This window comes from Haemaphysalis longicornis, unplaced genomic scaffold (assembly GCF_048455015.1).
Source record: "Haemaphysalis longicornis isolate Haplotype H1 unplaced genomic scaffold, Haemaphysalis longicornis Haplotype H1 scaffold_1, whole genome shotgun sequence".
In the NCBI taxonomy this organism is placed as follows: Eukaryota; Metazoa; Arthropoda; class Arachnida; order Ixodida; family Ixodidae; genus Haemaphysalis; species Haemaphysalis longicornis.
In genome coordinates, this window is record NW_027526203.1 from 357,868,487 (window position 1) to 357,890,729 (window position 22,243).

Consider the following 22,243-nt stretch of genomic DNA (forward strand, 5'->3'; position numbering starts at 1 on the left):
GAACGAACGGGGGGGGGGGGGGGGGCGTTTTTGGGAAGAAGGAATTCACGGCACAGATGTCATGCAGCGATGTCACAGCTGCATGACGGTCAGACCTACGTCACAGGAGTCTTGTCGAACGTCACGGCTACAGCACTACTGCTCTTAGGGGGCGTTTTTTTGCCCAAGTTTCGCAACAATCTTTCGTTCGTCCCATGGCGTGGTGCCGTCTTACCGTCGCAGCGGATGACGTGCGTGTGTTATACGGTGAACAGAGCCACTTCACGCCTTTTAGGAGTCGTATTTCTGGCCCCTATACCTTCTGTATAGCTTTCACGGAACGTGATCTGCTTTCCTCTTATGCCGAATTGTCGACAGCGCGCGGGGCAACCGTTTATAATAGTGTTTTTTTTCAGGACGGAATCATCTACGTGGAATGTGTTTTCGAGTCCTTTTACTTCGGCGAAAATAATGTTGGAAATTTGAAGATAACCAAAAGCCCGCTGTGAAGCTCGCGTTCAACGTGCCTGATACTTCCCCAGCGCGCTGCCTGATGTGATCTCCAGACATTTTTTTTTTCTCGTCAGCACTCACGCGCACCATGTTTTCCTTAAGACTTTTCTTTTTAACGCGCAGTAGGTGATTGTTGATAGCGGGGAGTTCCTTTCGGAAAGGCCGTCTTAAAATATACGCTGATGTGTCCGAAAATCGTGAGATAACCATCAGCCTTTTTTTTTTGTTCGTTTCTTTTTAATCCGTTTCTCCAGCTTCTATATTAGTAGCCAACCAGTTTCCAAGCGGATGGCGGCAGCAGCGGTGAGATAGCTGGCGTGAGGAGACTCCCGGGGATATGGAGGGTTTTTTACTCACCGTCTTGGCATCTGAGTTCTCCACCCTGCAAAAGAGGAAAATAGAAGCAACAGGTTTAGTACGACCTTCGCGGCAACACGCGCTTGGCAGCGGTCAAGCAAGAGTGGCAGGACAGTGCTCATGGCTAAATATAAAGTGCATCCGCGAATGACTTAAGCTCCTGAGCCAATGCGCATTCCCGGAGTTCCGTTCCAGGCTCTTCACAAGCAGCTTACGCAAGGCCGAAAAGCCTTTTCATTCTCAAGGAGACTTCAATGGACGTTAATCGTCAAGTGGCGCTGAAATGGGCATTGAAGGCACCTGCATGGCTCACGACATTGACTTGTTGCTCCATTCGACCAAGTGCGCTGCTTGGTCCGAACATACCTGGTGTGCTGACTGACTGTACTTTTGGCGAGCGCCAAACGATTTAAAATTTGATTGTTCAGGCAAGTTTCAATGGCTACAGAGAGTCTCCAATTACTCGACAACATTACCTGATGCATCTTGATGCACAGAACATGCACTAAAAGGAGACTTTGTCGAGGAGTTGGACGCCCCTCCGAAGCTACGCATTTATTTATTTTTATTTCTCCCAGTGGTCACAGACCTGGAAGTGGACACTATTCAGCTGTGGAGATGAATATCGAGCCACAATGCAACATTAGAGGTTGCAATACAATTTTTTGGCACAATAAACGCCAACGCAATTAATAAACTCAGTGCCAATTGACCGCTTTCGCTGCGGTGGTGACGCAAATCATTTCGTTGCGACCATAGAAGCAGCACATGCTAAATACCGCTCGCCTGGCATAATCGGATGAGAGAGAGAGAGATAGATAGATAGATAGATAGATAGATAGATAGATAGATAGATAGATAGATAGATAGAGAGAGAGAGAGAGAGAGAGAGAGAGAGAGAGAGAGAGAGAGAGAGAGAGAGAGAGAGAGAGAGAGAGAGAGAGAGAGAGAGGGAGGGAGGGAGGGAGGGAGGGAGGGAGGGAGGGAGGGAGGGAGGGAGAGCTCTGTATTAGAAGAGAAAGCCAAGATGTTTGCCGGAATTTGGACACCGGTATGCTACTCGGCGAGGGAAGGCGAAGGGGATACGGAGCGGTAGCTCCTCGTATCCCTCTGCTCGTCTTCTTACTCTTCAGGGGCCTCCCAATGGTAGGGGAGACAAGGTGAGTTGCGTAGAAGCCCTTCACACGTTAAAAATCGTAGCACTCGCTAAGCGAGCACTTGTGATGCGCCTGTATGCACGGATTGAAGAATTAGGCACAATTTGAAGAAATGTGTGCCTGAAACTTCGATACGCAAGTTATTTTTCGAAACGTCCAGTAGGAAAAACGACCGCAGGAAACACCTCGAAAGGTGCCTGCACGCTGCGGAGGAACACAGTTCCAGTACTCTTTCCCCCGTCCTCGTAAACATGTTGCACCAGTGCTACATCGTGACATCAGGACTTTAACCGAGACTCGTCTATGCATGCTACATCACCTAACGTTCAAAATGAACGCATGCACTGATAAAACATTTCTAACATGGTCGGGTCAACCTTCTCGCCGTAGATGGCTAAAGAGGATCGAAGGAAAAAATTACTCCCACCTCCCCTCGCGGAACCCCTGTGTAGATGCGACGCATAGGGGGTTCCGTTGTTGTTTCCGTTAGGTTGATTCTCCCATCGCGTGAAACGTGCCGTGAACCCCCTGCCGCGGCTATGACGCAACGTGGCGCGGCTATGACGCAACACAATCCAACACAGTCCACCTTAATCCAATCCAATCCAAATCAAATCCAACCCAATCCAATCCAAGCCAAGCCAATCCAATCGAATCCAATCCAATGCCCCTCGCGAGAGAGTGTTCGCTATCGGAGAGGAGATGGGGTGAGCGGCGGAGAGCGCAGCTCGCGCGGCGAGGAGAATGGGGGAGGGGTGTGGACGGACAACGACAACGCCGTATGGAGGGACAAGGTGAGTGAATGAGATGCCGTCGCATCTAAAAGACGGAGAACCTAAGGGGCGCTTAGCAGCTACACTGCTAGACAGTTGCCTAACTGTTTTCGAGCAGCAAGTTCAGTGGCAAAAAATTTAAAGGGTGTGTGTACTCCCTCAACCTGGTGGGATATGAGTAAGGTGTTATGGAGATACGAATTGGTTTGACGGCTCCGGAAAGGGGTTTCTTCGTCGCGGGTTAGTTGTGAATGAGGTGGTGGGAAGCGACGGCGATCGTGTTCGTAGTGAGCTAAGATTTCGGTGCATGTGTGGAGTGGTGCTGGCTTTGAGGTAGGTCGGTCGTTGTTTTCTCCTTCTGGGGTAACGGCCCGGTGTGTATGAGCAGGGGCAGCGGCGTGTGCCACCTCGTTCCCTTCGAGGGACCAGATGATATTAAGTTCTGGTAATATTTTTGCTAGTCGAAGAAAGTACAGTGCGGGTTGAGAGATGCGGCCAATTAGAAAGTTCCTGCAGGCGTATTTAATAAAAGGCCCTCGGGCCATGCTACTTTTATATAAAACATACATTTCCCAGTACGCGCAAACCGCTTTATTCGCAGGCCGAGCTGGAAGGCAGCAAGATGGCGACCGAACCAGCTTACCGATGATGATAGTTCGAAAAGGAGGGAAAGTCGGTGATGATGAGTATGTACAGAGATGAAGAAGCCGTGGTCGCAAACGAGTGGTAGTGATGATTGCATTCCAATGGGACAAATAACTTTCAGTCACAAACGAGGCTACCACTGCTCTCACACAATATATATATATATATATATATATATATATATATATATATATATATATATATAACACAGAAATAAGGGTTGGCAGTCGAGAAAACCTCGGAAAGCAAAGGGGAGGATGTGGTAGATCATTGAAACAGATTAAGAATTTGGAAAGAAAGAAAGAAAGTGAAGAAAAAATGCCCGCCAGGTGGGATCCGAACCCACGACCTCCAGAATACCGGTCTGGTGCGATAACCACTACGCTACCGGCGGGGCGATTTTCCCATTCACTTTCTTGGGTATTTATGTTAGGTATGTTTGTTTCCTGTGCTTGGGGGTGGTAGCCAGCGCCATTCGGACTAATCGGGGAGAAGGGGACCTTCTTTTTAACCCCCGGGTCGTGACTCGAGTGTCTACGACATGTCCAGAGTGGTCGACCAGCTTTGAACCCTCTTAAGCTCCCTTTGGCAACAAGACTGCCAGAACAGAGGCCCTCGCTATGCATGTAGCGAATCAGAATAGGAAATGAGGGGCTCGTTGAAAATAACACAGAAATAAGGGTTGGCAGTCGAGAAAACCTCGGAAAGCAAAGGGGAGGATGTGGTAGATCATTGAAACAGATTAAGAATTTGGAAAGAAAGAAAGAAAGTGAAGAAAAAATGCCCGCCAGGTGGGATCCGAACCCACGACCTCCAGAATACCGGTCTATATATATATATATATATATATATATATATATATATATATATATATATATATATATATATATATGTGTGTGTGTGTGTGTAGCGAATCAGAATAGGAAATGAGCGGCTCGTTGAAAATAACACAGAAATAACCCTTATTTCTGTGTTATATATATATATATATATATATATATATATATATATATATATATATATATGTATAGTAAGGAAATGAGGGGCTCGTCACAAACCTATCTTTCTGTATATATATATATATATATATATATATATATATATATATATATATATATATATATATATATATATATATATATATATCTTCTTGCTGCCGTCGGCAGTAGATATATCACTTCCGCGACCTAGCCACCCCAGGCGGGTAGACGTAAATAATACCCCTGTCACACAGCAAATCTAATGTCATTCAAAGTGAATGATATTAGCTGTTAATAACATTCGGTTTGGCCGTGCGGGTCTACATGGCGACAATGTTTTCATACATGATAGTTTTCTAAAACAAAACAGATAATCCTTTTCTTAATTAAAATAAAAAAATGACCGTTTTAGCTGGCGTAAGTAGACATCACAAACCGAGACATGTCCGCCAATAATTCGTATCAAGGTGGCGTGCGCATTGGGCTCTACTCCTTCCCCCTCCACCTTTGTTGTGAATGAATAAAGTTTACTACTACTACTACTACTACTACTACTACTACTACTACTACTACTACTACTACTACTACTGGGCGCATAGGGGACGAGATTTTCCCTTTGTAAGTACTTTTTTGTCTTTCTTTATTTGAAAAACAATATGAACAGGAATATATAAGCTTACTGACAGTTTTTCGAAGCAGCATGCTTTGGTTTATTACTGAACTTTCTTGTCTAGTGACGCGCCACTGCTGTCGACGCTACTAATTTGGCCGCTGAATGAGCTCCCGAACCTCAGTTAGCCGCTAAATGCCATTCGCCTCAAATGTCACTCAGTATTCCGGTGTAGCGCCGACCTAATGACATCTAGAGCAAATGACATTTGCTCTAGATGTCATTACATTTGCCGTTTGGCAGGGTTATAACATCCCTTATTGTCTGTCCGCTTCTTTGACTGAATTCTGCGTCCTGCTATCGTCTCCACACTTTTACGTGTAAACGCCGCCAAAAGTTCTAGAGCCTCAGAGCTTAACGCTCAAAAGGGTAAGTGCGGTCCCTCTAGATTTCTTTTCTTTTTGCGTATAACTTTGTGCGCTTAAGTTACCACGCCGAATATTTTAGGTGCCGCAACAAATATTGGCTTCGAAACAATTTTTTTTTTCAGGGGCGTGTTAACCGCTCCAACCAACACCGCAGCTTGCCGTTTTAAGGTGGATAATGGGACACTGCGGCGATCAAAGCAACGATCTATGAACGCGTCGGAAAGAGGCGACGTGCCCGCGGGTGGGGCGGTGGGGAACGTCTTGCGTGCTCCTGTGTTTCGAAGCCTTGTCCGCGACGTGCGTGTTGCGTGTCGCGGTCACGCGCGGTAAAGCTCGGCCGGGCAGCACGCGTGCCGCCCCCGAAGGGATACCGTGGCTGCCGACTCGCACCAAAATGGAGGCGACGAGCACGCAGCGGGTTTCCGCCACAGACGCAAATTGTTCTTTCGGGCTGTGTGCATTTCGCCGCTGATGGCGCAGTTCGTGTCCCATTGTCTTCTTTTTCACCGGGACTATTTATAACCAATGAACCCGGAAGCCGCGCTGAGCACAGTGCGGGATATTTGCTTTTGTTTACTTCTTCCGTGGCCGTTGTGAAATATCCTCGATAAGGAAGATTCCGCGCGCTAAAGTGTACCATCTTCCACTGCCTTGTACTCATGGCGACCGGGCAACTCGAGGGTTTTTCTGCTTATTTTCTCTAGTGGGGCTCTTACCCGCGGAGCACGAAGGAGAAACGTAGGCTGGTGGTGTAAATAGCGTGCAACAGGTAGTCGGTACGTGGAATCAAAGTGGCGTTCTATTTTTAGGACATCAACAAACTTAGCCAAATGAACTAGAAAAAAAAGGAGGTGTCGCGGCAGCGATGACGGCGGGCGTTGGGGGAAACGAAACAGAAAATGCAAGAACGTAATGAATCGTGACGATTTTTTGCACGATGCCGCTATCATACTTCCGCAAATATTGTGTCGGTCTCACGTTCCTTCCTCTCGCTTGACCTGTAGACTCCGCACCGCATTTGCCTTCGTGACAGCGGTAGACGTACACATCGAGGCTGTTAAGATTGACAGGATAGCTTTGTCGGAGAAATGTCCCCTTTTTTTTCTGCTAACGCGGCGACTTCCTGGCCGCCTTTGTTCTCCGGCCTTTGTCTGGCGGCTTGTTGCAGACCGTTACACGGACGGGGATCATTACAAGTGTCGTAGCACATTCCACTCAATGCGACGAGAATGTACAAAGCGCCGATGACCGTCGGGTTAGGCGCGTTATCTGTTTTTCTCTTTTGTCCCTTCCTCGTATGCGGCTGCCCGACAGCGCAACTCCGCTTCCGGTATGCTGTTTCGGACTGCGCGCAAGTTCGAAGAGAATCGTTTCCTCGTGAGACATCGTTTAAATTGCCGTGCCAGTCTTTCAAATGCACACTCCTTCGAACACTTCCGGCGGAATGGGGAGGCCACGCGGACCCGTGCTACAATGGACTGCGGAACAAGCGAACGATTGTCCCGTCTACGTTCCTTGACGCGCCGTGCCCGCTCACTCGTAGCGTGCGTGCGAGAGGAGTTCTGCGGGGCAAGGGGTTAGTGCGATCTTTACACTGAGCAAAAAAGCGTACGTATTGGGAAAGAAAAACGTTTATAAGTTTCCGTTTCCGCGCTCAAGAAGCAATGTGTGTCAAAATGGGAAGTGTAGCGCTAGATAGTGTTGTGGTGCCCCACCGGTAAACAACACACGAGATGCGTACTCCTCTAACGGGTTTAGAGGGGACTTGACAGCTCTGTCGCACTGTGGGATGGCAATTTGAAGCTACAGCAGAATTTGATGTCAGCAAATAAATAAATAAATAAAAACCACCATTCGCGCAGCTTTTATTCATCCTTCGAGAGTAGTTTTCAGCCGACCATGCACACACCACGGAGCGGAACAGAACCCATTTGAGTTTGTTCTTCATTCTGCTGCCGGATGGTGCAGACCATATACGATCAGCTGAGTTCTTTACACGGTGTGAAATGCCAACAGCCAGTATGTGGAGCCACCACAAACGGCAACACAAAAATAACGATGCAGGATATTGTAACTGTCAGCAGTGCATCTGCTCATATTTGCATTTTAAATAAGTGGGGGGTGGACTGAAGGTCTGGGAAGGGGGCAGAGGAATCTCGATACAGGGGGGAAGGGGGATAAAGCTGTCTAAGCTAAGCTTCTAACATTGTTGACTGATCTCCAGTATACGCAATATGCTCGCTCTCAAGGCAACTGATGAAGGCATATTCTGTAAATCAGTCAGGGTACACAATCAGGAACTCACGGAATTTCTTATTGCAGCATGGAAGTAATATTTCTCGCCGCTCCAGTTGGTAGCTGGTACTTAAACGCACGACACTGATAAGCGAGGACAGAGGCATACACGCCAGTAGGCGCTATACGCCATGTAGATGTGCGTGCATAAATTTGCCCAGTTCACCAGAAGGAATTACGCTGTTTGCCGTTGCTGCCAATGAAAGTACTTAATACTACCTGTGCAGTATTCTGGGGAACTTAGCATACACAGCACCAGTCTTTGCAAGTAGCAGTATCTGCGCAACAATGTCCAAATAGCTGAATGCCGCCGACGTGGCATCGGGACGATGCCCAGGACAATGATCCCCAGCGGCGTTGGCGCTACCACTCCGGTTCGGAGATGTCCGCGAAGCAACTCCCCGCTACGCACAAGCTTGCCCATCTAACCAGGGCGGGTTGTTTCGGTCACGTCTGCTGCGTGAAAAGGCTCCGGCAGTCATGTATCTGGACCACCGGAACACCGCCAAGAAGGCTGTAATCGAACATGTTCCCGCGCACGAGCAGTGTGCGAGGCAGTTGCGCTACCCGCCGTGACGGCCCCGGAGACAAGGCCACCCTCGACCGCTGCTGCTACGGGAGCAAGAGGTCAACGGGACAGCGCCACCGACGTCGCCGCCGGACAGATCTGGGGCTTCGCCCTTCAGGCCCGCTGCTTTTGCCGCCGTCTAATGGTGGCCAACAGAATACGCAGCGGCGAATCACTGAGCCCGCGCCGACGTCCCTGCCGCACATCGCCGATGGATCGATGCTCCTCGAGAAGCAGCGTGTTTGATCCGCTCGACGCTCCATAGCCTTCGTGTTCTCATCGTCCGGGGCACCTTTTTCGGGCTCGCGCAAGCTATACTTTGCGACGAAGCAACTGACCTTTATGTTCGGCTGCGCTGAGATGCGATAGCTTGATATGACGGGTATTATTACCCACGTCCATGCCAGGGAATGGTTGTAGTGTGGTCATTCGGACCATTGTAGGGTACGGGAAATTACGCTTGATCGACTGTACCAGTCGAGATCACGCGTTGTTTAACACTATCCTGTTCGGTGGTACCGTCGTGCCTGAGCAGCGTGAGAGAAAACGGTTCGCTAGAACGGCACTTTACGAAGTGCACAGTGGACAGATTAGCACTCGACGCTCGTTATGGCAGGCAAGCGTTAGCGCGCTTTTTTCGCGAATTTATTTTTTGACAAAAACAAGCACTGCTTGCCTACGCTGCGAAAGCTTGCAGGCATTTGGTTGCGCAGTAGTTCCTTTTTTTTAGGTATGAAGTGTGGAGGAACAGTGTTGTCAAGGCCGTCGGTCTACGCACAATGTTGGCCACCTATGTTTATTCTTTATTGTAGAGAAAAGGGCTAGCAGGTATACGCAACTGTAATATTTAATGAAATTGCGCTTCCAAGTTAACCCGCTTCAAAAACAGCGGATCAGTTGTCCTGTAGGTTGATGCAGGAACACGGAAGTCACTGATTGTCGGAGACAGGCACATCCTGTGGACTCACGTTAGGACGTTGCTTAATGAAATAGCCTGAGTGCGAGATATGAGGCTTTGCTTGCGGAAGCGTCCCACCTCTTCTCTCGTTTGCCATATATCCTCCCGCTGCAAGACAAACGGAGGCGTTGCCGTATGAACGAAAGCGCCTGGCGGTGGAGGCCATGCGCTCAATCTCGTATGACAAGGTCCGTTAATCCCACGAAGTCGTTACGGGCAGTTTGGTTCTCGCGACGGCCACCTGTGGTGTCGTGGCTAGCACGCGTCCGAAGTGATGGGTCGGGGAAGCCGTATTTATGATAGAGGCGAGTTACGGCAACCCCTTTAGGGGCGATCGAGAGTTCGGTGTGCGTCAAGGGTGTGAGGTTGGTCGAAATTAATCCACTGCACTGCACTAAAGAACGCTTCGTGGATCAGATGCAGGTTCGGCTCGTTAAGCCCCAGTGTTCCCATGCTTGCCGCGCTTTATAATGGTGCAGTACGTCAGTCGTCCACGTACCAATCGTATACCGCGTGTTGCGCCTTTTCCCCACGTAGAATGTTACGCCCATGTCGCCTGTGTGGCGTCTTCGTAAAGAAGCGGAACTTCAAGCCGCGTCGCTAGTGGGGGCATGTCACGGTCTCGCCGGCATGGTACTTGTTCTTATATGCTGCTTCTCCTGCAAACAGTTTTTCTCCAGATACGCGCACGTACGTGCGTTGAAAACTTCGGTGACCCAGTCAGACCTCTCGTTTGGCTTCTTTCCTTGCCCTGGCCCCTTTGTGTCAGCGTGGAGATGGGCCATGGGACGCTGGCAACGGTTGACTGGCTGGCGGTGTGGCGTGCCGGGGCTCAGCCTTCCTTGACAAATGGTCCTTGCTGTTTGTGGTCGCTGCTTGTTGTTACAGCGTCCTCGTGTGCCGCAAATTTGGCGTAGCTTAATTTCCTGGTTTTCTGTAGGCGCTTCCGATAGTCTGGTTGTTCTCATTCATAGGGTTGCTTCTGCTCTTCGCACCCTTGATTCGTGCTTGTACCTGACCGTTTGCGGTTGTCGGACGAAATGAGCATTGGCTTCATGGCTACAGGTTTCCTTCGGACGCTAAAGTTACGATTTCAAGCCTTTTCTCAGTTAGCCTTGACGGATGATTTCTTGCAAGTATTTGTTTTCTTTTTCCGCTGTCTGTGTTCTCATTTTTACCTTCGGGTAGCCGATACAAAGTCGCAAAGTCGCGAAGTCGCGTAGTCGCAAGGCGGCTCTGCTGGCTTCTTGCGTTTCCTGTTTCCAAAAAGTTGTCCAGGTCTTCGACTTGCACCACCACCAGTTATGGCTTTAGCTAAAAACATTTTCCTTTTTTAGCAACAATCTTTCGAATTTTACAAGCTTGCCAATAAGCGCCGTTTCCGATGCTGCCTCAAATACTATGATATCAGCTCGGCTATTTGCATAAGATGTGTTTCGACTTATCGTCTTCTCTTTTTTATCTCACTGCAGTCACCCCAATCCCACGTAATTTTCCAATCTCACGATATCCATTTGGTGCAGCAAGACTTGTCGTTAGCAGGTCGTCGCTTGATTACGTCGCCTCTTCCCTCTCCGGCGCATCAGCCTTTGCGATAGGGAGTTATAAACTGGAAAATACGGGACGTTTCAACCAATTCACGCGAAATCAGCCGAGGTAGGCTAATAGTGCCTTCGCACTAAAAAAAATAACTAAATGCTTCAACAATGTTACGGATACAAGTTGTAAAGTGTTGTATTAGGGTGGACGTTGGAGGGAATGAAACGGGATAGCTGGGAAAAAAAGTCCCTTTGCTCACACTATACATGCTGCATCTTTTCTCGCCGACAAACTTGTGGCCTGTACTGATCGGCCACGGAAGCCTGGTTGCGTTGTGTTGCAGAACATGCGCGTGTGCGTAAACGACACGCAGTATCTGTGCAATGGCCACTTCCAGGCAAGAGCGTGTGAAGACTGAAGCAGCAGAAACTTAGCAGTGAGTTTTTGCATGGTTGCTTGCAGACAGCGAGGAAGCGACCCCAAAAGTATCCCCTCCTATTTTTTAAATGCGAGAACACGCCCTCTGGCACAGACGAATTGATTCTGTAACTGAGAGGGACTGGTCTGCTCCGTCCCCCTGAGAATTCCAAGAAGGCAGTGGTGGTAGGGTATACCCGCAGCCACCGCTGAAGGTCCGGTGAGGGCCTCCCAGGGTGGCAGCCTGCGCCTTGAATGTACCGGATTCTTTCTGATCGTAGCGACTGACAGGTTCGCAGGAGGTGGTTCGGACCAGATTCTTCGGCAGAAGACGTACAACAAGGACATCCGTCGACAAACGGGGCATGGCAGCGTAATGGCCACGCCCTGGTCACAACAGGGAAGATGGCAACTCTCTCGAACAAGACCCACTCCCAGCGAGTGAGTTTACGGGGGAGGTCTCTTTCGCTCGGTGGGATAAGAGCACGCGTGATGCGACGAAGGTCTTCCTCTCGCTAAAGATTTTTTTCACTGCGGTACTGTTGTAAGCCTTAAAGGGACAGACAACCGATCTTTGTCGCGTATATGTTCTCTAGCTCATATGAAAGCCAGCGTTTTATATAGCCCGTAACGACAAGCAATTTCTAAACAAATTGGCGGAAATAATTTTAATTTGGCAGCAAACTTCCTGAAATCGGAAGGGTGGCGGTTCGTAGTGTCGAAACTTGACACTCCCATATGTGTCCCTGTCACGTGACCTGCAAACCTAGCAGCTACTGTAACTGCTGAAACGTTTATTTAAGTATTGAAAACCTTTTAATACGCGTATTTGTTCAAGGTTAAATTGTATATGTATTTCTAAACATTATTTTGAAATTTTTAAAAACACGCCGCTCAACGTCGCTGGGGTGCTCTCAGTATGGCTAACTGAGCCTCCATGCCCAGAATCAACGGCAGGGTTCAGTAAACAGACCCAGTGAAGAAGCTTTGACGATTCTGCCTGAGTCAGGGGTGTTTGTTCTGCCAAAATATTTGATTTCAGTTTGCAAATACGCCAACGGCAGCTTAAAAAAAAAAAAAAAAAACGCCGCGCCCGGGGAGAATTGAACTTCCCACCTCCACAACGTAAAGCCAGATTTAAACTATCGTCTATCCCAACAGATGGCGCATTCGTGCAAAATAAACCGTTGCATTAAAAAAACACATAAAGGAACATCTAAAAATTTCGATTTTACAAGTTCTAGGACGTTATCAGCAAAACCGTTTCTCGTCAAGGTGCTTTAAGTGATGCCCTTTCATTTGGGATAGAGAATATATACTCGACAAAAATCGGTTGTCTGTCCCTTTAACAGTGGCCGCGGAATAACCGAGTGATGGGAGCCACTATATCATCCGCTATATGTGAGGAGAGAGAATACGGCGACGAATTGATAATAATCGGATCGCGCCAGGTATGTGTCTTGAGACGGTAAAGTTGTAGGCGACGCGGAGTAAATTCCGTATCGGCGCCATTGAATCCGTATAAAGTTGCAGTGTGGCTTCAGGAGCCTGAAGGCAAATAGCACTAGCACCATTAGGCCGCCCCGAATGGTTGTAATCTCTGCCAGCATGGGGGGAGGGGGGTGCAGAGTGCCCACTCATTCGCTGAGTGGCACGCCACGATAAATCCGACAGCAAGAGGAACGACTCAGATGGTTGATTTCGCTAGTCACTAGCTGGGCTGGAAGTCGAAACTGCGCTTTTTTCCCGCGTATTGACAGCTGTGTGCACATTGCCGCTTTGGCATAAATATAAAGGGAATCTTGGTGCACGCATCGCAGTGCGGTTGCACGGTCGCCTGCTGGATACCAAAGGCTGTATTTGACACAATGTAGATGGCTCGTGGACTCAAATGCGTCTACGTGTGGAGAGCTTCGCAAGTGCCCTGAAACGGAGGCGCTCTCTACCCCCGTTAGAAATGGTACAATTTTTTACGAATTGTTTACCTATGTAGCTACCCATTTAAGTTGTCTCCGGTAACTTTCGATCAAATTAAACGCAGTGCATCTGTACCCAGATGACAGACCAATACTATTGAAAAAGCTTTAAAAAAATATTTTGTTCGACCATTTTTCTGTTGGAATTTCTCAAAGTAGTGGTGCCTCAATTTTTCATTTTTGTCACTTGTGGCATGCTTCGGTCGTGCGGGATGGCTGTCATTACCAAGCGTTCCTATTGTGCGATGCCTTACAACATTAGGCTGCGAAAAGTTCCGTATTAGCTGACAATCGAGGCGCCCGGTCCTTTGTTTCCTGAGCCGCTGCAACGAGATACGATCTCCTGCCCTTAGGTAATGGACTCTCATGCACCCCAACCTTCCTTACGATTGCGAGTGACGCAACGCTATCCCGAAGAAAAAAAAAGAGGGCAATGGTAGCGCAAATTCATAGCGTCACTTTTAACTATATGAAGATAACAAGGGGTGGAGGGAAGGGAAGAGGATGTAATGCTTTTCGGACAACAGCACTCTCTTGAAAGCAAACGAGGAGGAATACAGAGTAATGAATTGAAGGGCGGAGATTGCATGGGGCCCGGCAATCGAGAGAAGAGACGGAAATAAAAAAACAAGACATTTTGTCGGAAGCTTCGGCTAATGTACTGCTTAAAAAAGTAACGTTAAACTAAAACAGAATTCTTTTTGACGCCAATTTTCAGTTGCCAAATGAGCGAACGGTTGTTGCCGTGCACGTAAGCATCATGGGACTAGTGAGAGGTCGACTGAGTTGCTATAATCCTTTACTGGTCAAGGGAAGGTAATGCGATCAAAAAATAATAAGAGGGAAAGAGATGCATAGAGGAGGAGCCGAGTTGTAGAAGGGACGAAACCACGAAGGCCATAGCCGAGATCACTGCCGTCAGCAGGGAAGAATGAAGTATGAGCTCTTTTCGCAGCTGAACGAAACAATTGACAACGAAACCCCATGCATCTCCACTCGAGGTGGCCGGATGCAAGATACTTGCTCAGAAGCACGCGAAGTCACCCAAGCTCGGTACCAAGGCGAGCGAGCGAGTGATCACATTTCGATGTCGAACGTCACTGTGGGAAGGTTAATTGAGACGAAATTTTAAGCAGGACATCGCGAAAGTGTGCAAATTTCCGTTATTTCCTCAATGCTTCCTCATCTGACTCGCCAGGGCATTCGTCGGCGGAGCACAGCGCGGTCGACGACAGAGCCCGGCTGTATACGGCAATCGCCGACTGCATCAGCGGAAAGTCACAAAGCTGCAAAGAAAGGCTCGCACCGGTGAGGGCCATCACGCTGCATCCGCGTTGGGCCTCTTTCATTTCCTTCCCTTTGTGCACCCATTCTCAGAAGGAAAGCAGTCTTTACTGCGGCTCGCGCTGGCCAGGTGCAATACACACCATAAAGCTAAGGGTGTGCGCCTGCCACGAACTCGATGCCTCGGTTCAACGCTTGCGTGGAACGTGTGAACACGCCTTAATGGGCCAACACGGCCATGCAGCGTCCCTGCACACCTACACGTACTCGCTGCGTCGAGGTGGATTTTCTTCAGCCGGTCGATTCTGGCTGCGAAAAATGCGCCCGTTCTTTCCGCATCTAAGGCCTACTCGTGCGGCGCGAAGGAATCAACTGGGCGTGAGCTGGTGTATCCGTGATTAGAAGCTTCCGCTTTCCACGTGTGCAGGCCCATAAATGACCGTATTGTTTCGATATTGACATTTTCTCACCCGCCCCCCCTCCCCTCCCAAGCACACCCCTGCCCACACGCCCGCAGTCACGCACACAGGTGTGAGAGGAATGGCTGAGGAGCCGCATTGAAGATCTAGGGGGCTACAGTTCATAAAAAGTCGTGCCCGTGAAGTTATCGGCTCTTTATTTCTGCCAATGTCCACTTTTGCGACATTGCTTTGTCCCCCTTATTCAAAAGTTCAGCTTTGCATAAGTCGCAATCGGTTTTATTTGTTTTCCTGGTTACTGGACGGTCATCTGCGGCGCACACGGCATCCGGCTGACTTGGCTCTTGGTGAACCGGCGCCGCCTGAGGCCCGAATACAAGCCCCGATGTGGAAGCTTCGTAGGGCGCATGACGGGCACAGGCGCTTTTCGACCGGCGCCGTCATCAATGCTGGCCGTTTCATGGCCAAGGAGGCATTGTGCTCCCCGCGCTTTGTCGAGCAGGCCTCCTCGCACAAGCGCTAATGCCCACTGCGCAAAGGCTCGGGAAGAGAAACAAAACGGCGCACGATTTCTCGGAAACAGTGCATGGCCGAGGCGGCCATCTCTGTCTGGCTGTGCGGGGAACGGCGCCGAGGAAGCCTTTCTGGACAGCCGCACAATGGCCGGAGCTTTACTTTCGTCGGCGGGAGGCGCGCGCTGGCGCGTCAAGCCGTGACGGCCGCTTCCGCCTCTGGTCAGGTTCAATGACGCTCCGTCCAGGCGTGACTCGCCCCAGCGCCGCTTTCATTCACCGGCCGACTTGATCGCCATCTCGCGCCGCTCTGACCCCCAAGCTGGCCCGGGTCGAACGCGTGCTAAGGTCCGGGTGCTGCGCGCCCAGGCTGCCGTGCGCCCGCATCCGACGAGGATAGCGTCGCCTCATTAGCGGGCGGCAGATGCGGAGACCGTGCTCGTATCGATGACTTTCGCATACTGTAGTATGAGAAGGACGGCCGTAGAACTGTGACCGGCACCTCCTTGATGTTGCTGCTAAGTAATCACGCGCGTTTTCAACGGTACGCCCCCACATCTGGGTAACAGGTCTGTGTACAGCTTGGCCGCTTTCCTGGACAAAAGCGGGGTTAGGTCCCGAGGTGGGTCGGCGACCTCTTCATTTTCTACGCAACCATAGACCGAAAATTTTGTACACCAAACAGAAGCTGAGAGAGGAGGCGAAATGCCGCACTATCACTGCTGGGTTTGTAGAGGATGGCTTGATGGGCTTGTTGGCAATGCATCTTGAAAATGTATTACATCGCGTTCAGATCTTCTGTCTGTTCCCGGCTGAATGTACTGTGACCCCTTTTTCCTGTAAAAATTGTTTGAAAGATGAACGTTCTTGTGAAGCATTATTTCGCTTTGGATTCCGGCTTGATGAAATAGCATTTAAGGAATTTAATCAGAGGCGATTATGTGGCGGTGAGGGAAGTGTGTGATGCCTCACACGACGCTTTACTTGGGTATAGTTGCAAAGGGAGAAGCCGAGTGCTTTCAGCTCTAACCCGCAGTCTTTCCAGGCTTACACTACTCAGGTGCCACGAGACAGAACGATGTCGCAGGAAACGCGTGCTATACAATCCTACTGTCGAGCAAAATGAGCCCAGTCGTCACTCATTGGGCACGCGACGGCAACTGTGACGGCAACACCCGAGGTGTACTCGTTTCCTATTGACTGCGCTAGAAGCTCCGATAAGTATACCAGATGGCAGAAACTACGCATAGCTCCGCGTGCTCTTGCGTAAACGAAGGCTTCAATGCACGCTGGGAAATAATGTATCTAGCAGTCGGCGTAGAGCTCAGTGTATGGATGATCGCGTTCCGCTCCTTCGTTTGCCAAGTCTGGGCGCAGTTGCTGTACGGCGCACGGGGACGAGCGCAAAAGCCAGCAAACCTGTCGGCGTCTGCATAGCTTTGCACGGCGAAGAGGATCAAGAGTGAATAAAGAAAGGACTCGGCTACAGAGCGCCTCCTTTGCTCGTGTTTTGGGATTTATCTTGCGAGGTCGTCTGCATGGCGTAGACAGGCAAGTTGCCTCACGGAAAACCGGATATATGGCAGTGGCGAAGAGCATAAAAAGCAGTGGGGGAGGGTAGGTTTTGGTGTATACGGCGGGTTGTCCCACAGAGACGTGAGTGAGGAGGACGAGGATGATAGGTTCGCACTGGGCTGCGCTAGCGGCGCACCGGCCCAGCCAGTCATTTGGGACGATCATTAGGCAACGTCTACTGTGTACGCGCCTCGGGCGTGCACTGTCTATGTACGACGAACGCTATTGTTACGCGTTTTGTTCTTCGGCTGCTGTCTCCGCAGCGGGGGAGTTCGCGTTTCCTTTTTTCCTTCTTTTTTTCTTAAAATCGAAACGTGAGCATGCCCGTCGTCTTCCTCCATCCACCATTCTGGCGTCCGGCGTCTTTTCTTTGCTTTCTTATTTTCCACTGGTCTAATCGCCACTACGGCACTCTTCAGCGTCACCGTTGCTCCATCTCCATGAGTGTGGTAGCGTTATTTCGAGGAAAAGAAAAGACACCTTCCGGCACTGACAAACTTCCTCTTTCGTTTCATCCGTCATGCGCCCCACCCGGAAGGGAAAAGAAACCGCTCCTTTTTTTGAAGGAAGTGAACGCCGAAGGTGCGTCATTGCGGGGGTGGAGAGCTTCCACTCGCCTCAGAAGCACATTTTGCGCTAAAGCGTGTTACGGTGTCTTGCGCCGGCAAGAGATCGCCATTTTCTTTTATTTGCTGCGCATCCTTCGGAAACCCCTCTGATCACCTTTTTTATTTCCTTTCGTCTGGGGGAGCGCAGTATTTCTTTTCAATAGCGCTGATAAGAGGAAACGCCGTGGCGGTGTCGATCGCAATAGGGTCGGCTTATAGCGACCTGCTGAGAAAGACTCATCGCCAGGGGCCGAGCATGCACAGATACGGACCGCATGTCAGAGTCCTGCTCAGCGTTTGGGAACTTCACGTGACCTGTCTACGGCGCATGTGCTGGGCAGCCGCCGTGATGGACAACAATTTTTCATCGATGTTGCATGTGACCAAGCTGGAAGTGCAGTAGCGCTATTATAACAGTAGGCCTGCTATTCTGTGACGATACGGGCTTACGTGTATCATTTTCTGTTTTCGACGCTAGTGAAGCCTTTTCCAGCCGCCAATAGGGGCAGAGGCAGGGGTAAGGGGACCATGGCAATACGACGTTCTTGCTTTTAGTCGGAAGCACCGCAAGCCACCGGAGAGTGGTTGACGAGAACCAACAGGCGAAGGGGGTTTTCTGGAACATACCGAAGCAAAGAAAGCACAACAAAGCAAGGGCAGCTCTCAACCTGCCCCGCGTTTGAGTGCTATATGGCAGTCTCTCCGTCCGGCAAATCCGAAGGCACCGAATGAGAAAAGCGTGGTGAAAATAAGGGTGTTTGCCATCCACGCGAGTGGATGACGATAAGGTGCTATGGTCTAATAAACGGCTTGGACGCCTTTCGACAATTGGCTGGAAGACAGGATGTGATATCGTTAGAGGCGAAACCGAGGCGACGCGAAGTTTACGAGGCCCAAGATGCTGAAGCGGCTCCACGGATTGGCGCCTTTAGCTATCCAGGGTTATCCAAAGGCTTCGTTCTCTACGAAGTCATATCTTACACACCTCTGGCTGGCATGCGCCTTTGGAGTGTCGCGAGACAGCGCCTCTGGCACTGTCTGGCCTCTGGCACTCTCTGGCACGGAATTATACTTTCGTTAAGCGCCGCGCTCTGAATCACACCGCTGCATCCTCCTTTTCCCTCTTGGTATAAATAAATAAAGGAGGCAGGTTAATGATGAACTAGAGTAAAACACGTCAACGCCTCCCTTTATCCCCCGATATGGACGAGAAAGCGTGAAGGGGAGGGGCCAGCACAGACGTCGTACACGCTGATTTTATGCCATCACTGAGGCGAACAGAAGCCGCTGCGCGATATAAAAGGCTCCCGGAGTGACACTTGCGGCATTGTGACGTCAGCGGCCGTGCGCGGCAACCTCGGCATCATCGTGTTCGGAGCTTTTCATGGCTTCACTATGCTGTCCACAGTATGCGCTGTAACGGAAACACGCGGAAACATGCATACTGCGCGCGCCGCAATACCGAGCTGGGCTTGTGCAAACGTGCATTGCTACGTCCGTACTTTTTTATGGAGAAAAAGGCTTGCGGCCTCCATACTAAATCTCAGCTCACACGAGCTGCGTGCCTTACTCTTTTCTTGGGCCTTTTGGCATTACTTACTGCTAAGCGATCGTTTTGTGTGTAAAGCCAGTAAGCTAAGAGCCAAGAAAACTTATATTGCTGCCGAGAATTCCGTGCAAGCCTCAGTTTAAGCTCAAATGGCTGACAGACGACGCAAAGGTAATTGTGTAGCGCCATAGCTGCAGCTATGGCGTTATTAGCATGATTTTGTTAGCATGCTAACAATCATCACGTTGTTAGCATGCTTTTGATAGTTGTTATTTAACGTTGCCGCATGCGGCAACGTTAAATAAGAACTATCAAAAGCATGCTAACAACGTGATGATTATCGCGATCTGCATCACACGCATTGCGTTGTTATTAGTTGATGGCGTGATAGCTTCGCCAAGTGAGGCGTCTTGTCAAGCGTTTCAACGTAGACTGCCCAAGACGGAACATTGACATCTCTTGACACCCTTTCATCAAGACGCACCAAAATTCTATAACCAGCATAACCACAGTGAATATTTTAGAAAGGCATATGTCATATACGTCAGTTGGCGAGTATTTGTATGCGTCATGTAACTTAGAACAAAACAAAAATGGGTAAATATTATGACTAGATTTTTTTAAACGAGAAAAAGCGTCCTTTGCGGCTCTATAGAGTGTAAGGCACGTAATTCAGCTTCATCGCAATGCACTCAAGCGGCCAATCTATGCCGCGAAAGAAAGCAATTTCGGCGAATGACAGCAGTGTGCATGCCATTTGACTCAAAAATATAATCTGCGCTGAGGCATTGCGTAATGCAGAACGCTGTGCTTGCATGGCGACATGCCACAGCGCTGGCCGATCTTTTGAGTCAAATCGTGTGCTCGACATGGTCATTCACCAAATTTCATTGCTGGCTGCATGGATCGCTCAATCGAGGGAGTTGTGTCAAGCTGAACCACGGTATTGCCTTGGAGTGTAGGGTATAGCAGTTAGTAGTCACGTCGACACGCACCAGTATAGCCGGTGAGGGGGAATATATCAGTGAACAACGCCTTTTCAAAATAATTTTCTTGTGGGTAAAAAAAATAAAAAATCCTTAGGAACACTTGTGCACCTTTAATGTGTTGTGAATGTGAAAGCATCAATGTCCAATTTAGCGCATCCGAGTGTTTCTTTTAGTTTTGCGCTGTGAGTAATTGTGCCTGTTGCGCCGTTGGGCTAGGACAGCGGATAGCGTGCTTGATAGACCGCCAAATAACGCACTCACAGCCACAGCCACGACTCTGCGCTTTCCACGTGGCGCTTCGTTGCCTAGCAGCGCGCTCCTCAAGGAGCCGTTGTTCTGTCCCAGACGCCAACAACGGTCGCCGGCTTTTTCACACAATGGGTCATTTAATGCTCTCGCAGTAATAATGCGCTGCATTACCGGATTTTTCGCTTGTCGTTTTTGCCTTCACAATTTTTCCTAGAGGGGACCCGAGCAGGGACTGATGAAACGTGATCTAAAACTCTCTTCTTTTCCATCGCGCTTGCAAGCAGCGTGAAAGTGTCTCTGGGTCTAGAAGAAATCAGTACTTTGCTACTGGCTCCACCCAGCAGATACGCCATTGACAGTCTTCTTTGCTATTATCGCGTCATTTTATTGCGAGGCATTTTGTGGCGTCTTTGTGGTTTTTGACTGGCCGGCTACGACTATCAAGTCTCTTACGCGGAGCCGTTTATCGCCCCTCGTCTGTAAAGGGTGCACCACAGCGCAGGCAGTAGCATGGCGGGGAAGCATATAAGTGATAACGTGGACCGTATTCCCACAACTCTCGCGTTGCTCCAACTAGCCGTACCCGTACTACGGCGTTTCCTTCGTGTAAGCGTCCAGGGATTTTTGCCTGTGCTTGCCTGTGATTTAATCGCGAGTAATTCTCGCACGCGAAAGAATGATTCGCATTTGAAGACATCCAACATAGGAAAATTCCTGCTGTATTTGTAAAGCGAAGTTTTAGCATCCTCACTGATGCCGTTGTGCGCCAACACGCCCTGCAGGAAAGCCAACTTTCACTGACGATGATGGTGAATCAAGTGGGTCATGATGTGAAAGAAAGAAAAAAAAAAAACGCTTCCCGTGGCCGGAATCGAACCTGCAGGTCCCTCGCTTTATGAAGCCGGCGTCTATACGATTGCATCATTCCGACTAGGCCGAAGCGTACGTCAATCTGCAGGTACCAATTCCCGGCGTACACCCCAAACCCAAACGTCAGGCCAACGGAGTGCACACCTTAGAGTTGCTGTGGGTATTCTAGAAAAGTGGTGCGCACCTCCAGAGTAGCACATACTTGCAGTGTGGGATTGGCCAACCAAAGAATCCGTCACGAGAAAGCTTTGTGTTCAACCATCGTCGTCGTTAGACGGAGGGGTGCATGATTTTTTTGCATTGGTCATCAAAGATTTTTATCGCTGAAATCCCAACAAAACTAAGCGAAAGGCCAACTCGAACGCCCTTTAGCTTGAAATGACACTCTTGAGGCCGCGAAATATTTGGAGAATCGGAAATTGACGTTGGAAGGTTGGGAACAGCAGTTTCTTTCCAAACTTGTTTTAAAACAGAAATTTGGAATACGTTGCAGGGGGAGTACAACAGGGTCCCCCTATGTTTCCGGCACGAGTATGGTGTTTGCTCCGCAAGAAAGCTGTGTTTGTGTACATTTTCTAAAAAAAAAAAAATAATATACTATTTGGGCATAAGGTGTCCCATATAGAAGGTTAAGAACAAAAATGCTTCGGGAAGTAATTCGGACATTTCTACTGCTGTGAAGAGGGAAGACCAGCGAAGATATATAGGCTCATAACTATATTGAGTTATGTATCTCATGTTATCTTCAATGTTCAAGCCGTCTTAGTGGCCAATTCTCTTTATATTTGTTTTTGGATAGTTTCGATAAAACGAGAGTTACAGCCGCTTTCTGTAACCATGGCAGTACGCATGCTGCCTCCGTAGACGACAATGTCTTGACAGCAGACGGGAATTCTGCAAATTTTGCAACTGAACTTTTAACTAACTAGTTACGACGAGTAAATGAAACTCGGAGTAATGATAGAGTTGTTTTAGCGGCCAATTGTTATATAA

At 49.2% G+C, this 22,243-nt stretch overlaps 1 protein-coding gene across 1 annotated transcript in view; it reads right to left on the bottom strand.

Annotated features, from left to right (window-relative positions):
• Positions 1 to 22,243, bottom strand: part of Uif (sushi, von Willebrand factor type A, EGF and pentraxin domain-containing protein uif) — a 134,140-nt gene that overhangs the window by 94,182 nt on the left and 17,715 nt on the right. The window contains exon 2 of the mRNA XM_077686135.1: positions 850 to 874. Within this exon, the coding sequence (XP_077542261.1) occupies positions 850 to 874 (25 nt within the window). The remainder of the gene's footprint in view (positions 1 to 849; positions 875 to 22,243) is intronic.